The sequence below is a fragment of the Piliocolobus tephrosceles genome, chromosome 13 (genome assembly GCF_002776525.5).
Source record: "Piliocolobus tephrosceles isolate RC106 chromosome 13, ASM277652v3, whole genome shotgun sequence".
Classification (NCBI taxonomy): Eukaryota; Metazoa; Chordata; class Mammalia; order Primates; family Cercopithecidae; genus Piliocolobus; species Piliocolobus tephrosceles.
Genome location: NC_045446.1, coordinates 107,981,842 through 108,002,043, shown reverse-complemented (window position 1 = coordinate 108,002,043; position 20,202 = coordinate 107,981,842). Strand labels below are relative to the sequence as shown.

The 20,202-nt window shown below is 44.4% G+C and overlaps 1 protein-coding gene across 1 annotated transcript; it reads right to left on the bottom strand.

Annotated features, from left to right (window-relative positions):
- Positions 1–7,853: 7,853 nt before the first annotated feature.
- Positions 7,854–19,445, bottom strand: CD3E (CD3e molecule). The gene is made up of 9 exons (XM_023208351.2): positions 19,219–19,445; positions 18,994–19,101; positions 16,653–16,673; positions 15,527–15,541; positions 11,813–11,830; positions 11,150–11,371; positions 10,139–10,306; positions 9,528–9,574; positions 7,854–8,571 (listed from the first exon to the last, which is right to left on the bottom strand). The coding sequence occupies exons 2-9, from the start codon at positions 19,040–19,042 to the stop codon at positions 8,515–8,517; spliced, it is 597 nt and encodes a 198-aa protein (XP_023064119.1). The 5' UTR covers positions 19,043–19,101; positions 19,219–19,445; the 3' UTR covers positions 7,854–8,514.
- Positions 19,446–20,202: the final 757 nt, after the last annotated feature.

Sequence of the window (20,202 nt, the reverse complement as noted above, 5' to 3'; positions counted from 1 at the left end):
GTTGCTAATTGTGCGGCTATAAACACGCGTGTGCAAGTATCTTTTTCATATAATGACTTCTTTTCCTCTGCATAGATACCCAGTAGAGGGATTGCTGGATCAAATGGTAGTTCTACTTTTAGTTCTTTAAGGAATCTCCATGCTGTTTTCCACAGTGGTTGTACTAGTTTACATTCCCACCAGCAGTGTAGAAGTGTTCCCTGTTCACCACATCCACTCCAACATCTTTTTTTTTTTTTTAATTTTTCGATTATGGTCATTCTTGCAGGAGTAAGGTGGTAATGCATTGTGGTTTTGCTTTGCATTTCTCAGGGCTAGAAATTCTTAGCTAAAGAGGGAATTAAGAGACCTGTTGTTCTGGTCGGCTCTAAATTTGGGAGGAGGAATACGGGATTAGGGTAAATAGAACCCCTGAGTCCATAGCCTGTTGAGTGAACAGGGTGTGATGACGCAGTGATAGTTATACTGCATTGTTGGAATTGTCTCTGAGTTATTAGGGTTTCCCTGGCTTCTCAGCATCACCTCCAATTCTTCCATTTTGAGGTATTCTTACATAAAATAAGTGTTCAGGGTTAAATAGCTCGAGAACTCATTGAGAAAAGTTGGGAAATATTTTTGTCATTATATCTAGTTGCTTGTACTTTACAGGACCAAGGAATGGGCAAATGCCAGGAGGGCAGATCTCTGTCTCCTAATCATGTCCCAGCTCTGTGATGGGGCCAAGACTTGTACCAGGGATGTCTGAAGGAACTAAGAGTCAACATATCTGAAAAGGGACGCTTGATTTTCAGATAGCATCCCTTTCTGAATAATCTATAACTATGGATTCGCCCAGTAAAGAAAGCTCTTACCTCTTCTCTTTCCACACCAAACTTTTTCTCTTATTCTCCACTGCAAACCAAAGTACCTTTGCCTAGGATGAGGTTGATTTTTGCTGGCTGTTCCTAGACATCAATCCAAGCCAAACAGTTGGAGGAATAGCAGGTTCCTTTGAGTAGGGACGCTGTGCTTGCAAGTTTTCAGTATGTTCATTTTGATTATTTTTCTATCTATGTTAGTAATATCTGTATTTCCTATTGATATCTTATTGGTCTTCTGTGGAAGTTCTATCAGCATCATCTTCAAGGTCAGTTCATGTCAACATTTATTGAGGATATATTATGAACTAGGCTCTGAACTATGTAGGAGCTAGTACATCAAAGAAAAATGCAGATTCTGTCCTCATATCCAGTAGTGAAAAAATTCATCCATCCATCATCTATTCATCCATTCATCCACTCATCATCCATCCATCCATTCACCTATCCAGCCACCCATTATCATCCATCCTTTCAATAAACATACAGATACATCTAATATGATGGTAGGAATATGACAGAGTTATAAACAGATTTGCAGAGTTGTTTGGCACCAAGAAGTAGCAGCTTTTAGCCTCATCTGAGAGGGATTTTGAAAGCTTCCTGGAGGAAATCATCATCTGTTTAGTTTTGATGTGTGAATAGAAGTCATGTGAGAAGTGGAGGCAAGGTGAGTCATGCCACAGCTCAAGGCCTGGATCCACAACATCACCCATAGATCAGGGATAGGCTGGCCACTTGAGGCCTTCTAGACTTTGTCTAGGAATGAGCTCAACGTCTCCCAGGCCTGGCGTCACGCGCTGCCCTTCACCAAGGTCTTTGCCACCTACTGCCCTTTGCGCATGCAGTATGTATGTGGCAGCGCGCTGCAGCTGCAGGGCTACTGGCCTACGTACTCTGAGGACCAGCAGCGTGACCTCGCCCTGGATCTGGTGCTGCCACAAGGCCCAGACCACTTCAGCTGGGCATCATCTGACTTTGCGAACTCTGGGCCTTAGAGGAGGCCCCAAGTTGTGGTCGCCAGGCCCAGGAGGCAACTGCACAGTGGAGAGGGAGCCGGGGTGCACAGGGAAGTAGGTCCCTACTATTAACCAGGAGTTTGGGGTCCTCTCCTGAAGTAGGCAAGAACTGCACTTCTCTTTCTCTCCTGATTCTTGGTTTTCCTTTGAGTCATCTGGAGCTGCCTTCTCATCAGGTGCACTCTTCATGGGAAGCAACTCTTGCCCCCACTTCCTCTGGGCACAAGGAGTAAGTTCTGCTAAATTAAATTAAATGTGTTCCAGGCTGGGCTCAGTGGCTCATGTCTGTAATCCCAGGACTTTCGGAGGCTGAGGTGGGCAGATCACCTGAGGTCAGGAGTTTGAGACCAGCCTGACCAACATGGTGAAACCCCATCTCTAGTAAAAATACAAAAATCAGCTGGGCATGGTGGGTGCCTGTAGGCCTAGCTACTTGGGAGCCTGAAGGGGGAGAATCACTTGAACCTGGGAGGTGGAGGTTGCAGTGAGCCGAGACTGTGCCACTGCACTCCAGCCTGGGTGACAGAGCAAGACCCTGTCCAAAAAAAAAAAAAAAAAAAAAAAAATTAAATTTGCTCCAAAATGCTGTAATTTAGTGAACTGCAGCCTCCTTTTTTCTTTTCTTCTTCTTCTTTGTTTTAATTGTATGATTCCATTTATTTAAAGCTGAAAAACTAGCAAAACTAGTCTATGGTGATAGAGGTCAGAATAGGGGATACTTTGTAGGGAGGATTTGACTGGGATGTAACCTAATTTAATATGTAAACAAACTACAACCTGACCTGAGAGTATATTTTTGTAAGAAGAAAGGAAGTCTCCTCCAATCATAGCAGCCAGCTTTCAGTCAGGGGCAGACTGTAGACTGATCAGATGTGTCTAAATTAGGCAAAGGCTGATCTATAACCGATCAGGCTATATCCAATACCATTTCCTTTTTCTGTTTATAAACACTACTTGTCCACTGTTGCTGGGTGGAGGTCTCTGAGACTCTCTAATATAGCTCTCTCATTTAATGAGGTGAGTTTAAATCAGGTCTTTTTGTAGTGAACTGTGGCCCTAATCAACATCATCTCCTAAACCAAGACTGACCAGCTGGACTCAAATGCTATTGAACTATGTTTATTGCATGGACTTTGAGTTGTTTGATTTTGACTAGTTGTTTGTGGAAACTCCTAATAAGGAGTGTACTTCAGTTTCTTGGCATTGTCCACTCATAGTCATCATAATAGTCTCCCTGACTGGGCGCGGTGGCTCACCCCTGTAATCCCAGCACTTTGGGAGGCCAAGGCAGGCAGATCACTTGAGGACAAGAGTTCAAGACCAGATTGACCAACATGGTGAAACCCCAACTCTACTAAAACTACAAAAATTAGCCGGTTGTGGTGGTGGGTGCCTGTAATCCCAGCTACTTAGGAGGTTGAGGCAGGAGAATTGCTTGAACCCAGGAAGTGGAGGTTGCAGGGAGCCAAGATTGTACCACTGCATTCCAGCCTGGGTGACAGAGCGAGACTCCGTCTTAAAAATAATAAAAAATAATAATAACAATAATAGTCTCTCTGAAATGTTGCTTCCCCTGGGAAGTCTTAAGTGCTCCTATGCAGTCATTCTTTATACATCAACTGGTCTATTAGGGTTAGAATAACAAAAACATGAAGAAAGCAGCACAAAGAATTATCCAACTAAGGTGAAGTTGTGAATTGTGAGTTCAATATTGAAACAAAACAAGTCCATTATGATGGTGATGGAAAATGGGGTCAAGGGCCAAAGTTTTGGTCAATCTCTCAAAATTGAGATGCTGACCAAAAGGCAGAAATGTTTAAATTAAATTTGGCCCAAAGCTGCTGGCGTATCTGTTGAACTGCAACTCAACTTAGTATTTAAGTCAGCTACCTCCCAACTGAGACCATAGTCTTGTAACAAACAGCTGAATCTCAGCAAGTCACAGCTGCTGTACTTTAACCAGTCACAGGCTGCCAACTGATCAGACTATGTCCATATAAGGCAAATGCTGAGCTGTACCCCATCAAACTGTTTGTGTGTATTACTTCCAATAAATTCGGCCTGCCCATGTTGCTGGGTGAAGCACTCTGAACCTTTACTAGTTCAGGGTGCTGCCCGATTCATAAATTTTCTTTGCTCACATAAAGTCTGCTTAATTAAAAAAAAAAAAGAAAAGTGAGGCAAGGAAAGAACAGTCCAGGCAGAGAAGGAAGCATGAGCAAAGACACGGAGGTGGAGAGCAGGGAGAATTTCAAGAGATTTAGTTTTACTAGAGCATGAAGTTCAAGTTGCAGAGTGTTAGCAATAAGGGAGAGGTAAGGATCCAAAGGCAGAAGACCTGGAGTGTAAGGCTAAGTAGGGGGTATGGGCTTCTTCCTCTATGAGGTTACGCATCCTTGAAGAGCTTCAAGGAGGAAGTGATATGGCACACATGATTCTGGAGGCAGAAACAGAGAGAAATCAGTTTGAAGAGCTGTTTAGGGAGTGCCATTTGGTGACTAATTGGATGTGGAAAATGAGGGTGCAGGAGGCATCCAGGCCAATTCCAGGGTTTCTGATCCAGCAGCACTGTGTAGATGGTGGTACCCTTCGCTGGGGACGGACAGGCAGGTGGAGGAGATGGTTTGAGGGATTGAGGGTGGGTAGGGGGTGGAATGGTGACTTCAGTTTTGAACATCTTGAATTTGAAATGTCTGTGAAGTCTGTGGGCTCCCAAATGAATACATCCAGAATATGTCTAAAGCCTAAGAGAATATCTGATCTGGTCAGGTCTGGGGATAGAGATATGGGACAGTAAGAAAAATAGGTGAAGTGTGAAGGGTATTGGAATGAGAACAGAACCTCCAGGAACACCAATGTTTAAGGAGCAGGTGGAGGAGGAATTTCAAGAGAGGTAAGGAGGGGCAGATGATGTCATGGAAGCCAAGGCAGTGAGTGGTCAATCTTTCACATACCTCTGAGAGGTCTGCTCTTGAAAGGCTCATGGAATGCTTCTTTGATTTGGCAAGAAGGAGGGCACTGTGATGTTTTGAGAGTTTCTGGAGTGGTAGAGGAGGAAGCCTGACTGTAGAGGGCTGAGGATCGGAGGGAAATGAGGAAGTTGGCCTAGTAGACTTCTCTTTGGGGCTTAAAAAGGCAGAGAGAGAAAGGGAAGTATCTGGGCAGGAGGCATGCAGGGTCAAGGGAGAGCTTAGCTTGGCATGGGAGAGACGAGTAATTGGGACTACAAGCACATGCCACCATGCCCGGCCAATTTTTGTATTTTTAGTAGACTTGAGGTTTCACTATGTTGATCAGGCTGGTCTTGAACTCCTGACCTCATGATCCACCTGCCTTGGCTTCCCAAAGTGCTGGGATTACAGGTGTGAGCCACCATGCCCGGCCTGGAGTGCCTTCTTTATCTCCAAGTTCTATTCGTCCTTCCCTTCAAGGCCTAGATAAAGTCTTTCCTCCATGGAGCTTTCTCTGCCTCTGAATACCTGCAACACTGTCTGTAACACACATGAGTGATTAATTGCATCATCTGTTCTTGTGCTGCTGTTTAACTTTTTGCATGCTTGACTACTCTTATATAATTGCAAGCTCCTTGAAGACAGGAACTGTTTATTGATATCCTCCTAGCAGTTAGCATAGTGCTGATAGCCACATGAATGATTAGAAAAGCACTAATTGAAGGAATGCATAAACAATTAAATACAGAGCTTTTAAGTCAGGACAATGAGAAATATTCTTTTTTTTTTTTTGAGACAGAGTCTTGCACTGTCACCTGGGCTGGAGTGCAGTGGCACGATCTGCACTCACTGCAACTTCTGCCTCTTGGGTTCAAGTGATTCTCCTGCCTCAGCCTCCCAAATAGCTGGGATTATAGGCGCCCACCACCATGCCTGGCTAATTTTTTGTATTTTTAGTAGAGACAGGGTTTCACTATGTTGGCCAGCTGATCTTGAACTCCTGACCTCGTGATCCGCCTGCCTTGGCTTCCCAAAGTGCTGGGATTACAGGCGTGAGCCACCGTGCCTGACACATTCTTCTTTAAAATTTTTATTTTTAAATTTTACTTTAAGTTCTGGGATGCATGTGCAGAACGTGCAGATTTGTTACATAGATACACATGTGCCATAGTGATCTGCTGCACCTATCAACCCATCATCTAGGTTTTAAGCCCCTCGTGCATTGGGTATTTGTCCTAATGCTCTTCCTTGCCTTGCTCCCCATGCCCCTGACAGGCCCCAGTGTGTAAGAACGGGGAGCATTCTTTATGATCACAGTCAGTAATGAGTAGATGCTCTGACCATTAGAATTGGCTGCTAGTTCCAGCTCTGCCCCACCCCATCTGTGACTTGGGCAATGACTTGACCTCTCGGAGCCTCAGTATCCTCATCTGTAAAGTGAGGCTGACATCTAACTTGCTGTGTCAACATAAAGATTAAATGAGATAATGCAGGTAAAGTGCTAAGTACAATTTCTGAAGCCTGTATTGAGTAAATGCTCAATACATGTTAGCTGTGATTGCCTGTATTACACTGAGCCATGCCTCCCCTTGACAGGGCACAATCAAATACACTTGGGACAAAGCTGCCATCCCTGGGCCAGCCTGCCGATCAGCAGCTAGTGATGGACAACATCATGGAGGCGTCTTCTGAGCCTAAGTGTTGATGCTTAGAGTGAAGGAAGTGACTCTTCAACAGGGACCAAAAACAAGTAGAAGCTGTAGCTATAGCCCAAAGCTGTAGTTATGTTCTCCCATACTGAGGGGGAACAGTATGTGGAGGCTGCTGGTCACAAACGGCCTTTTTAGTGGTGGTCGCACTCATAAATAGCCCTGCTGTCAGCAAGGAAATTTCTAAGTGCAGAGAGGGAGAGAATAGAGCCCGCTGGTTTGAGCTGGATTAGGACAGTTCCTGGATGCTCTGGCCTCCTCTCTCCGCAAGCAGAGTGTGCTGTGGGAGACAGAGAACAAAGCGCTCCCACACTGGCCTCCACCCAGCTGCCGCTGTACCTCTCCCACCCTCACTCCCAGGAGCCACGCTTAGCAGTGCAGCCCACATCCTGCGCTGCTTAACCACAACCCGCCTCTGGCTGCAGGCGGCTGCTTTAGGGTGGGGGTGTGCCTGCTTGAGACACCTCCCTCCTTCACTTCCCCAGCCCTGGCTCCGCAGCTTTTCCTGGCAGTTTGTGGAAATCTGTGTCCCATCCCCAAGCCGGGCTTCCACCGCCACCGTCTTCTTCCGCTACTTCAACTGTTTTTCAAGGCCTGTTTCTGTCTTGCCCATTTTCTACCAACCACTCCATCAGGGACCCATCAGTCATTCTCTGCCACCTTTGATGTCTTCCTCTGAGAGAAGTTGGTGAAACTTTCTTTCTTTCTCTCCCTCCCATCCTCTTTCTTTCTTCCCTTCCTCAATCCCTCCCTTCTTTCCCTTTCCTTTTATTTTTCTTTCTCTCTCTCTTTTTCTTTTCTCCCCCCTCCCTTTACTCTTTCTTTCTTTTTTCTTTTTTTCTTTGTTTTTGAGATGGAGTCTCGCTCTGTTGCCCAGGCTGGAGTGCAGTGGCGCGATCTCAGCTCACTCCCGGGTTCACGCCATTCTCCTGCCTCAGCCTCCCGAGTAGCTGAGACCACAGGCACCCGCCACCACGCCCGGCTAATTTTATGTATTTTTAGTAGAGACAGGGTTTCACCGTGTTAGCCAGGATGGGGATGGTCTCAGTCTCCTGATCTCGTGATCCGCCCGCCTTGGCCTCCCAAAATGCTGGGATTACAGGCGTGAGCCACAGCGCCCGGGCTTTTTTTCTTTTTTCTTATTCCCTTATGCCCTCTCTAAAGAGAGCTTCAGGTAACAGCCCTACCAGCTGTGGAAACAGAGAGTGTTCGCATCTGGGGTCATAGCTGAGAATTTAGTCAAAGGTAGTGAGAACCTGAATGGTCTTGGGAATTAAGGCAGCTTCTTGGGGCTTCTCAGAAAAGAGGGACAGCAACTCTTTCAGCCAAATACAATTTATTTTTTCTCTCTCAGCTGAGAGGAGCCGAGCACATTTAGGGAGATGCAAATGACCATCCAGTGGCCTACAGTGGAGACAAGGAGGGGGGTTGAGGGGTGGGGGGGGGGGGATGTGGAGGGCTAGGGGGTTGGGGGGTTGGTGGGGAGTGTAGGGGGAGGGAGGAGCACAGGGCTGGCTCAGAGCCAGGATCTGTGAATGGAACAGGGCCTCTGTCAATATTTACCAGTCCATCCCCAGAGAGGGTTGCAAAAGGGATGGAGATAGAAAAGTAGATGGAATACTTTGGGATGGGGGACAACTTACATGCAAGAAAAGGGAACTGAACGGAGAAGTTACATCCAAGGGGAAGGGAGTGAATAGCAGAAATAAATATCCTGGCAAGAGAGCAGGCCAGCTGTGAGGATGTGACTACTAATGATGTTTCAAAGGAAGAAGCAGCAGCAGTGTCTTAGGACTGGGTACCAGCAGAGAAGGCAGGAAGGAGGGAGCTGGGGATCAGGCTGGAGGGCGTGAGTTCACCATGAGGCCGAGGAACGATTCTCTCGTGGGGTCCAAGACTAGCCCAGGAAACAGGGAGTCGCAGGGGGACTGGAGAGGAGCCAGACCTGGGCCAGCGGGAGGCAGTGTTCTCCAGAGGGTCAGATGTGTCTCTGATTCAGGCCAGAATACAGATCCCGCTGGCCTTTCCGGATGGGCTGGGAGTGAAGTCAAGAGGGGGTGGTCAGTGGTGCGGGAGGAAGTACCTCCTAAGAAAGGACGCTGAAGATCTAGCTTTAGTGCATAGAAAGAGCTTTGGACTTGAAGTCAGGAGGCAGGCTGGAATTCTAATTTGGCTCGGATGGTAGGAGACTTCAACTGGTCACCTCCTTCCGTGAGCCTCAACTTTCCCATCTCAAAAATAGGAACTTAAAGACCCACCTTCCAGGGCTTCTGTCAGGGCTAAATAATTCACTTATGCTAAAGTAAATACTACGTGCTTGGCTGGTGCTCAACAAATATTTGTTGAGTATATCCAGGTGTGAGGGTGAAAATATTTAACAACTAGTAGTGCACACATACCAATCAACAAGAACAATCCTGGTGATCCTCTGCCATGCCAGGCATTAACTCTTTAGTTACCCCAACTCAAGAGACAGCCTGGTAGGGGAGGGACTGGGATGCCTGGCCATGTGTGTGTATGTGTGTGTGTGTAAGCGTGGGTTGGGGTGAGCAAAGTTTGGGGCCATTTTCCAATGAAGTATTTTAATATTTCAATAGCTTTTATATAATATTTATATAATTTTAATATTTTAGTAACTCGTATGGCTATACTGGTGCATGCTGGTAGAATATCAGCCTTGAATTTATTGTGTTAGAATTTGCACATATGATATTCTCCATGGCTGTATCCCAAATAATGAAGAAGCCAGAGAAAGAGGCGTATATCTCTCGCAAGCTTCCTCCTCTCCATGATTATGGAAGCCATGCAGCCTTTGAGACAGTCCTGTTTTACCATGAAGGAGGCAGAGGTGGCAGATAGAGGGTCGTCATGGAAGCCCTGAGTGAGGGGCTTTGAAGCATCTGGCAGACAAGATGGGCCATCCCATCTGTTCCCTTTCCCCCTGGAGGGGCATCCCCTCCAGCCTCCTGGCCCATTTCTATCCCCCGTTACCTCATAGTCTGGGTTGGGAACCGGTGGTGGCCTCTCCTTGTTTTGTCCTGCAGAGGAAGGAGGGGAAACGTTTCATTCCCATGAGGGAACCAATCTTGCAGCACTGTCTGTGCCAGTGAGACCCAGAGAGAGAATGGTAAACCCCGTTGTTCTCTCCTCGACCACTTCCCTTTTACGTTCTTTCTCTTTTTGTTTTCTTTCATTCATCTCTAAGGACCCTACGCTCTTCTCATCATTTTGTGACTTTCCTCAGCTCAAGTCCTCCCATTGTTTCTCTACACGGGGAAGGGAAAGGAAAAGGCAGGAGCTAATATATCAAAGTCTCTCTTCCCACAGCTTAGGGACAGAATCGGATGACTGCAGGCATTGACAGGCATGTGAGGAAGCCCGTCACGTTCATCAACATTTTTGCACTTTTATAGGATGGAAGGAGGGGAGTGACATGAGATTTGAAACCCTCTGTTGAGATCTTGTCGTCACAGTAGTAGAAGCTGTGCATAGAAGCTCTAGAGAAGCTGTTCTGATCTAGCTGTGGACTCGCCACCCACCCTGACCCAGGCTGGTCGTCCCCCTCGGCAGGAATCTCCTCTGACCGGACTCCACAGCCTTACCCCTTTGCCTGCCGCCAGCACCTGCTCCTCGTGTCACAGGCTTGGCCTTGGCCTTTCTATTCTTGCTCCAGCAGTAAACCAGCAGCAGCAAGCCCATAGTGATGCAGATGTCCACTATGACAATTGTGGCCACCGCCGTCACATCCATCTCCATGCAGTTCTCACACACTGTCAGGGACGGGGTGGGGAGAGGGGAAATCACTAAGCAAGGAAAACACAAGGCGCTGGAGGTGAGGAGGGAGCACATGAAGGCCGTTCTCCCCTTACTACTCACACACTTGCCACGGCCAGAGCCCCCCCTTCAATATGTTTAGAACAACATCGACAAGCAAAGAGTGGTGGCTGTGGGTAGAGGCACTGGGGTCAAACAGCCCTGGGTTTGAGTACCAGTTTTATTACTCACTAGCTGTGAGAAGCGTGAAATGTGTTTTCCATTCACAGACGCTCTGTTTCCTCATCCCTTTACTCATGGGAATAAAATGGTATTTAACCCATATGGTTGTTGAGAGGATTATATGAAAAAAAATCCTTGGTAAGTGTTGGATATAGACAGTGCTTGAGTGATACTTAATAAGCACTCAATAAATGTTAGCTAATGTTATTATTTTATTATTATGCCTTAGCTTATGCCATTTTATCAGAGTGGACTTGAGTCTTTTTTGCAAACTTTTCTGAAAAATTTATCTCTGGAGGAAGCATTAGATAAACTCATGTTGGTATGCCATGAACCTGGGTGTGATGCAGTGCAAGTGACCCAGTCCTGTCTCTTAGGGAGTTGCTATTTTAGATCTTGCACAGACTGGGGTTACCCCAAAGCCTCATATTTGTGTTTAATCTATATTCCAGAAAACACTGATGCTGTGTGGTACTAGAGAGTCCGGGACTGACTGTGGGAGGAAGCACAAAGACATCAGGGCACTGTGAGCTGGGTTAGGGGAAATCATTGAGAATGCCCTTTTGAATGGTCCTCCCTAAAGAGCCGGTGGTGCCTGCTCTGGAGACCCGGATTACCTCTTGCCTTCAGGTAGAGATGATGGCTCGCGTCCTCTGCATTGCTTCCTCTGGGGTAGCAGACATAATAACCACTTTGCTCCATTTCTGAAAATTCCCTCAGAAACAGGTGATCCCCAGAATCTTCTTTGTTTTTACCATTGTGTTGCCATTGTATTTCAGATCCAAGATGCTGAGAGCATGTCAGTATTACTGTGGTTCCAGAGATGGAGACTTTATATGCTGGGGAGAAAGAGGGGAAATTGATGGAAGAAATCAGGACAATTTTTAGTAAAGGCAAATTAGTGACAAAAGAAACACCCAAATGCAGGAAGTCATCTGTCATCTAGGTCTTAGATTTGCTTGTCAAAAGGGAGCTCTACTGGCTGGAGGGTGTGGAAGAGGAGATACGTGGAATGAAGGAAACTGGAGAACCTGAAGGGAACTAGAGAACCTTTTGAGAGGTGGCTTTAGGGTTTACGCAGGGACATGGGGACTTGGGAAAGGTAAGATGGATGTAAAGAAAAACCCATAAAAGTCCCTATTTGGAACCCTTCTAAAATGGGGTTGAGAATGCAATGCTGGGAAGATTCTTGGGGTTAATCTCTCTCAATCAGCTCCTTCTTGTCTACCCACCAATCTGCATCCTCAGACAGGGCATAAATAAAAGACCAATAAACTCACGTGTCTGTGTAATACTACCTGAAAATGAAAAAAGGAAACAGCAGTAAGAAAACATCTTGGTTTAAGTTTAAACTGTAGGTAAAAGTTTTCTAGTGGAATTAGACACTGCCCACAAGACTTCCCAAAGAGGGTCTCATCCACTTAGAAGCCCTGAGTCTTGGAGGTGAGGTTCATGCTTAGCCTATGAGATTTAGCTCGTAGATATATTTATTAAATAGCTCATAGATGTAACCCAGATACATTGGATTCAGAATATACCAGCGTGTGCTTCTAGATCCAGATCTACTGAAGCTCAGAAAGCCTTAAAGTCCTAAAGCCAAAAAATTCCAGAGATCTTCAAGCTTATCCTCTTACATTAGCCAGAACTGTATTACAGATAGGTATGAATGACAAACGAACCACCCAAATGTAGGAAGTCATCTGTCATCCAGGCCTTAGATTTGCTTGTCAGAAGGGAGCGCTACTGGCTTTCTCAGAAATAAAGCTCTCCACCGAATCACTGAATCGTGGACTTACCTATTTCTTACAATTCAGAAATTCTTTCTCAGAACTAAGTCCCTCATAATAGAGAGGAAACACCTTTATTCTTATTCCATATAATTTTCTCTCTGTTTGTCTTTAAATAATGTGAAATACTCTACACATTTTGAGGGAATGGTTCTTCCAATAAAAAGTGGTTTCACTTTACTTTGTATCTGAGCATAATCAGCTCTCAATTATTTTTGTTAGCGAGAGGCCCATCAGTGTGGACAACTGAAATCAACTAATAAACCACTAATGCCATTCGCAGGTCCAGCCACGTTTCCCACAGCAGCCATTTTTGCCCTGGGAGGTGGAGCTAGGAGTCCTTTCTTATTTCCTGGAAAACTTGTGGCTGGAACACTGGGTTCTGTTACAGCCTGGACATGACAGCTGGAGGAGAGGGGAGGCGGTGGTGCGACTGTTAGGGACAGAGTTCTGGACTGAAGCGTCAGAAGCCCTGTGTTTGAATCCTAGATCTGCCCTAGTCTGTGTGACCCAGGGCAAGTCCTTTAACTTCACTGAACCTCAACTTCTTTATCAGGGAAATGGAGATAAAACAGCAACCTCACAAGGTCTTTGTGCAAATTAAACGGATTATGAAGGTGGAAGTGGATGACACATAGCAGGTGCTCAAGAAAAAGTTACTTCCTTTCTTCCTTTCCTTCTTGAGGTCCCGCTGCTCAGAGCACAGAACTGAACTCTGACCCAGTTGCTCAGGCAGCCCTCTGACAAAGACTGCACAGAATGTAAACAAATCATTCTCCAGGTTTTTCCACCTGCTTATAATTGGGAGCAGAGTAAAAGGACAGTAGATAGTTTATATTATTTTAATTTATAAATAATTTTTCAACACGGATGTTTCTTAGACATGTTAAATGAACTAGAAATCATTAATAAAGTACATAGACATTATACTCTGCTGGGTGTGTTTGTTTGAAAAAAATGTAAAGAAAATTGCTCACAACTTTTATTGGCACAAATTCAGTAGCAGAGCTTAGACTTAACTCATGCTCACACAAGGATCTAGATGTCTATGCTTAGACAGAAATATGCTCTGCGTATGTTCATTGTGCACTATTCACAATAGCAAAGACATGGAATCAACCTAAATGCCTGTCAATGGTAGACTGGATAAAGAAAATGTGCTGCATATACACCACGGAATACTATGCAGCCATAAAAAAGAATGAGATCTCGCACGTCCTTTGCAGGAACATGGATAGGACTGGAGGCCATTATCTTTAGCAAACTAACACAGTGACAGAAAACCAAATACCACATGTTCTCATTTAGAAGTGGGAGCTAAATGATGAGAACACATGAACACACAGGAAAATGACACACACTGGGACCTCTCAGAAGGTGGAGGGTGGGAGGAGAGAGGATCAGGAATAATAACTAATAGGTACTAGGCTTAATGCCTGGGTGATGAAATAATCTGTACAACAAACCCCCATGACACAAGTTTACCTAGATAACAAACCTGCACATGTACCCCTGAATTTAAAATGAAAGTTAAATTGAAAAAAGATATGTGTGCTCACAAAGATTTTATACACATCCAGAGATAGTATTTCATAATGGTTAAGAAAATGAACTTCAGTATCATATAAATCTGCATTAAAACTTTTTATTTTTAAATTTCTATTCATTAATTTTTTCAGAGACAGTGTCTTTCTCTGTCACAGAGGCTGGAGTACAGTGGCACAATCTTGGCTCAATGCAGCCTTAACCTTCTGAGCTTAAGTGAGTCTCCTGCCTTGGCCTCCCAGTGTTGGGATTATAGGCATGAACCACGGCACCTGGCCTAAATCTGCATTTATATCTCTAGGACTGGACTGTTTATTTATTTTTGTATTTATTTGAGCCTTCGTTTCCTTCACTGCACAATAGGAGTGTTAGAAGAATTAAATGAGGATATTCAAGTAAAGTATTTAGAGCAATGCCTAAAACATATGTGCTCAGTAAACTTGAATGCTTATCATCTATAGTCAGTGTGCTTTTCATGTATTAATAGCTAAAATTCACCTACTGCCTGCTTTTTGTTTGTTTGTTTGTTTGTTTTGAGACAGAGTCTCGCTCTGTCACCCAGGCTGGAGTGCAATGGCACAATCTCAGCTCACCACAACCTCCGCCTCCCAGGTTCAAGCAATTCTCTTGCCTCAGCCTCCTGAGTAGCTGAGATTACAGGCACCTGCCACCATGCCTGGCTAATTTTTGTATTTTTAGTAGAGATGGAGTTTCACCATGTTGGCCAGGCTGGTCTTGAACTCCTGACCTCAGGTGATCCTCCCACCTCGGCTTCCCAAAGTGCTGGGATTACAGGCGTGAGCCACCATGCCTGGCCCACCTACTGCCTTTTGTGTCAGATAATGTTCTAAGCGCCTTAAATAAATTACTCATTTGGTCCTCATAATAACCCTACAAGTTAGGTAGCACTATTATTTTCATTGTACCATGATGATGCTATGGCACAGAAAAGTTAGGTAAATTACTCAAACACACCCAGCAAGTACAGAGTTGAGCCAAGATTCAAACATTCTGGTCTAGCTCAGTTAGACTCTTACGCTCATACTATAGAGCTTTATCTCTTCTGCATAAAATATTTTTCTTCCCTAAAACAAAAGCTTATCCTTTAAAATTCAGCTCAAGGATCACCTCCCCCAGGGAACCTTTCCCAATGACACTCGGTAGAGTTGATCACTCCCCTCTTTATACTTCATTTTACTTTGTATCTACCCATATTGTAACATGCAACTCACTATATTTTCAATTATTTGTGTCTGACACAAGACCATCAGCTTCTTGAGGGGAGGTAATTAGCAATGTGTTCATACGTTTGTTCATTTATTCATTCAAAAAATATTTATTGAGCACCTACTATGTGCCAGACGCTGGGCTAGGTAAATGAGACACTTCTGCCTTGAAAGATTTCAAAAACGTATACACAAACACATGGTAGCTCCAACCCACACCCATATGTGTATGATCAGAGATACATATATGCACAGCTATAATCTGACATGACAGCTAGCAACAAATACAGGCACGTTTCATACAGATCTCATTGAAAGATACTTGTATTTTCCCTTTAATAGTTTTAGTTCTCAGTGTTTGTTAATGGTGATTGTACTCTACGACCATTTCATTCCACATTTGAAAACTTGCTAGATAGAGTGGAAATCCTCTTACCCATTTCTTCATAACCTGAAAAGAAAACGGTAAGAAGCCATTAGTAATGTTTCTATTGGCAACGAAGATCAGACCCTGCTCCTGTGAGTTGAGACTCTTCCCTCAACCCTTAGGAAACAATGGAACTTCCAATTTCCTTGGCTGCATATAAAAAGCTGTTTTGGGCCTTACGTCTTATCTGACGACTATTTACAAAAATGGCTCCTAAGGACACTACAAATTAGGCAGCATGGCGGAATCTAGGCTGGCATAGTGGTTGCCTTTATTTTAATTTTAATTTTTGAGACAGTCTCAATCTGTTGCCCAGGCTAGAGTGCAGTGGTGCAATCTTGGCTCACTACAACCTCTGCCTCTCAGGTTCAAGCGATTCTCTTGCCTCCATCTCTCGAGTAGCTAGGACTACAGGTGTGCACCACCATGTCTGGCTAATTTTGGTATTTTAGTAGAGACAGGGTTTCACCATGTTGGCCAGGCTGGTCTCAAACTCCTGGCCTCAAGTGATCTGCCCACCTTGGCCTCCCAAAGTGCTGGGATTACAGATGTGAGCCACAGTGTCCAGCCATGGTTGCCATTAAATACAACATTGGTTCACTCCGTTTGGAAGAGCTGATTGAATAGAGGGGCTTCCAATGTTGGAACACTCCTGACTCTACTGCTGTGGTTGAGAGAGTAAATTCAGGCCGGGCACACTCATATGCACGTGCACTCGCATAAACACACATGTACACACATGTATTCAGACATGTGATTCTGAACACACACCCAAATGTTGCCCCAGCAGCTTATCCAGAGTAACCCTGTGCATGCATTCTGGCTACATCTCCTCTGCAGAATCTCACATCAAATATGAGATGCAAACAAAAGAAAACTATTCGTGCTTTCAACTTCATTTAAGCCTCAATTTTTCTTTTGTATAGTTAAGACTCATTATTTCCTGCCTCTGTTGCTTCCCCCTTCTGGGCTAGAAATATCTCCAGACTTGTGAGGAAAGTCAAAGGGGTAGATGGCAGAAACTCCTTTTCCTGACCTCCGTGGAAGTTCTGTGGGAGGCCTAAGAGAAAGCTCCACTCATAATTACAAACAATGATGGGGTTATTTCATAAAAAAGAAAGAAAGCATATCTCACCATCTTGCCCCCAAACGCCAACTAGAAAATAAATAAGAAAAAAAGAAGTGTTAGTAAATGTTGTGGGTACCTGCATTCCTAAACAGAAAAAGGGAGGTATTGCAGTATGACCACTGACGACATCTGATGTCCTTCCCAGTTGCTGTAGAACAGTAGAACTTATTGCTGGTATTGACCAGGGGTTCCCAGGAAATTTGGGAGGAAATAGAGGAAGGAGGCATCTAGCATTAACTATGAGTCCACAATTTCTGACAAGTGGGAGTCAGAAAAAGTTAGGACCATAATTTTGGATGACTAGAGACATAGCAAAAGAATTTTGCTCTTAAGCCTCCATTTTGATCATTGGTCTCTGTGGAAGAAAAACACACTCTTGGTTGGGTACAAACACTGGGATTCTTGTTCCATCTCTGGCTCTGCTTTTCTGGTGGTTCAGTTTTTCCATTTGTTTTCTGCTTGAGACAGAGATGGAAATATTTGAAACCCTGATTACTCATCATCTAGGGCCTGTGTGTTGAAGAGCCTGACCACATTTCCACCGGGCCCTCCAGGATGCCCTCACTCAGCAATACCCCGGATTCATTACAATGATCAGTTTCCCTGGCATTGCCTGAAAGCTTTCTGCACACCTAGGCCTTTCTTTTACTGAAACCTCTACACAGGGGGAAATAGGATCCCCACTTTCCTATCCCCAGAGCAGATTGGACACATTCCTATGATGCCAGACGTCTAGGGGTGATTGGGTCTTTGATACGCTCTCTTTTATTTTCTATTTATTTATTTATTTGTTTGTTTATTTATATATATTTTTTGAGACACTCCAGGCTGGAGTGCAGTGGCTTGATCATGGCTCATTGAAGCCTTGACCTCCTGGGCTCAAGTGATCCTTCTGCCTCAGCCTCCCAAGTAGCGGGACTATAGGTGTGTGCCACCACGCCTGGCTAATTTTTAATTTTTTGTAGAGATGGGGTTTCACTATGTTGCCCAGGCTAGTCTTGAACTCCTGAGCCCAAGTGATCTTCCCACTTTGGTCTCCCAAAATGCTGGGATTACAGGCATGAGCCACTGCACCTGGCCCTCCTCCTCCTCCTCCTCCTCCTCCTCCTTCTCCTCCTCCTCTTCCTTCTCCTCCTCCTCCTCCTCCTCCTCCTTCTATTTTTAAGGAAAAGCATACTTTATAACACAGATCATTAAGAATATGCCTGGCCATTCCCTACAGGAGTCACATCCTGCCACTTGCTACTCAATGTGTTCGTAGGACCAGTTAGCAGATTAATAAACTTGAGAGCGTACTAGACATGTGGAATCTCAGTCTCCAGTCCGGGTCTTTTGAAACAGAAGCTGCATTTTTAACAAGATCCCCAGGTGATTTGTGTGCACATTCAAGACGTGAGAAACCTAAGATGAAGCAGGAAGTGGAGACATCATGGCTGTGGCTCTGAGACGGGGCACCAGCTGTGATAGCGTTTTCTAGGTCTTTGAAATAAAACCATCACGAGCCATTTTGCCTCATGTGGTGCAGCCATTTAGAGCACTAACAGTCCTGGTCTCACAGATCAGCTTCAGCACTTACTATATTCTTTAAAACAAGTTACTTAACTTTTTTGAGTATCAATTTCTTAATCTGTAAAGTAGAGGACTTAACAGTTTACATAGTAAAAGTTAAAAAGAATTTTAAAAAGAGGATATAACACCTTTCTTCCCAGGTGGAAGTAGGATTAAACCAGTTAACACGTCTAAATAATTTTTTGTTTACATAGTATCTGACACTTAATAAATGGCAACTTTTTTTGTATTATTTATTTCACATGAGATATATAATTGCTCTTGGTTATATATCAATTCATAATCCATCTTGCTTCAAAAAAACTAAATAAACTGAAAGTTGTCGGTTACTTGAAAAGGACTAAAAATTACGAGGCGTTTTATGGTCTCAGAGACAATGAACTTGCTATATATGCCCTGTGCAGAGTTTGGGTGCAACTATCGGGTCTCCCCAAAACAAGGAGTGGAGCTTCGCTCCTCTAGTCTCTTTTGGGTTAGTTCTGGAGAGCTGGGTAAGTTGGAATGAGCTCGTTCTTAGAGGTAGCGAGACCTCTCTGTTCGCAATAGCTATGATCACCCCAACTGCTCTTCTTTGCCTGCTCCCCGAACGCTCTTCCAGGCACCCATGGCCTATCTTTTTCTTTAGTCCCCAGCTCTAATCCCCCACCCTAACATAGCACAAACAGTTCCTTACATCTGGTAAATGAGGCTCCTTGGTGCCACTGAGCAGTGCCAGGTAAGGTTGTAAGCCTTCCAGTGGTCTGGAGACATACCACCCTTTCCACTCCACCCTACTCACTTGATAAGAGGCAGAGGCCCAGAACTCTCCAGCGAGTGCCCGACTGCATCTTTCTTTCATGGGACGGTTACTTTACTAAGATGGCGGAGGCCAGCAAACTTACTACTTCTGGAAAAAAAGCAAAACAGATGACTTTTTCAAAACATCTGCTAGAGATAAGGACCCTGGGGCCATTGTTCCCAATGCTAGGATGAAAAAGGAGGGCTTTATAAGAGAGAGACTCACCATTTTCTGAAGCAGGCACCTGAGGCTGGGAGGGGAGGAGGGTTTCTGAACCCCACACAGGAAGTAGAGGGGCCTCTGGGCCTGCGGGTTTTACCTCACTTGGAAACGTTCAAGGCAGAGGCCTCCACCTGGATTGGTTGAAGAAAGCTGGGTCCCACAGCCTTCCTAGAAGGTCAAACAAAAGGACTCTGACAAAACCTGAAGGGGCCATGAAAAATACATGACATTTAGCTGTCCAGACCATGTAGTAGGTTGGCACAAAAGTAATTGCAGTTTTTGCCATTAAAAGTAATAGTAATACAATATGCCTCCACATTGTGGGGTCCTCCTTCCCCTATAAGCTCTGACAGGAAGAGGGAGATGCACTGAACATTTGCTTTCTTTATGGTGGATCGGGCATGGAGTCGCACGGCGCAGCCATCTTATTAACAAAACTTGTTGGCTTGAAAATACATGTTGACTTAAATCTGTAAGATGCCATTTTTTTGCCTATAATTTTACAAAAATATTTAAAAACACAAGACTCAATGTTGAACAGGGAGTGATAGTGTCAAAGTCTGCTGGTATGAGTGTGAATTGATGTAACTTTTCTTTATGTTTAAGCACGTGTCAATCAAATGCTTACTATATGCAAGCACTGTTCTAAGAGCTTTTCTGACATATTTAATCCTCAAAACGACCCTCGAAGGTAAGTATTATTTTTGTTTTTATTTCCATTTTATAGTTGAGTAAACTAAGGCTCAGGCAGGTTATCTAAGTTGCAGATTACAGAGCTGGGACTCTAGAAATCATTTTGATGAAATTCACTTACTTAATACACATTTTCTGTCTACTGTACTGTAGTTATATGCTGGGTGCTAGTAATACAGAAGTAACAAGATAAATAGTTCTCTTGGATAAAAAAGGAAATGTGGAGATTAAACAGATAACTTCACAACCAATAACCATGCCCCGCATGATGGTGTACACCTGTATTTCCAGCTA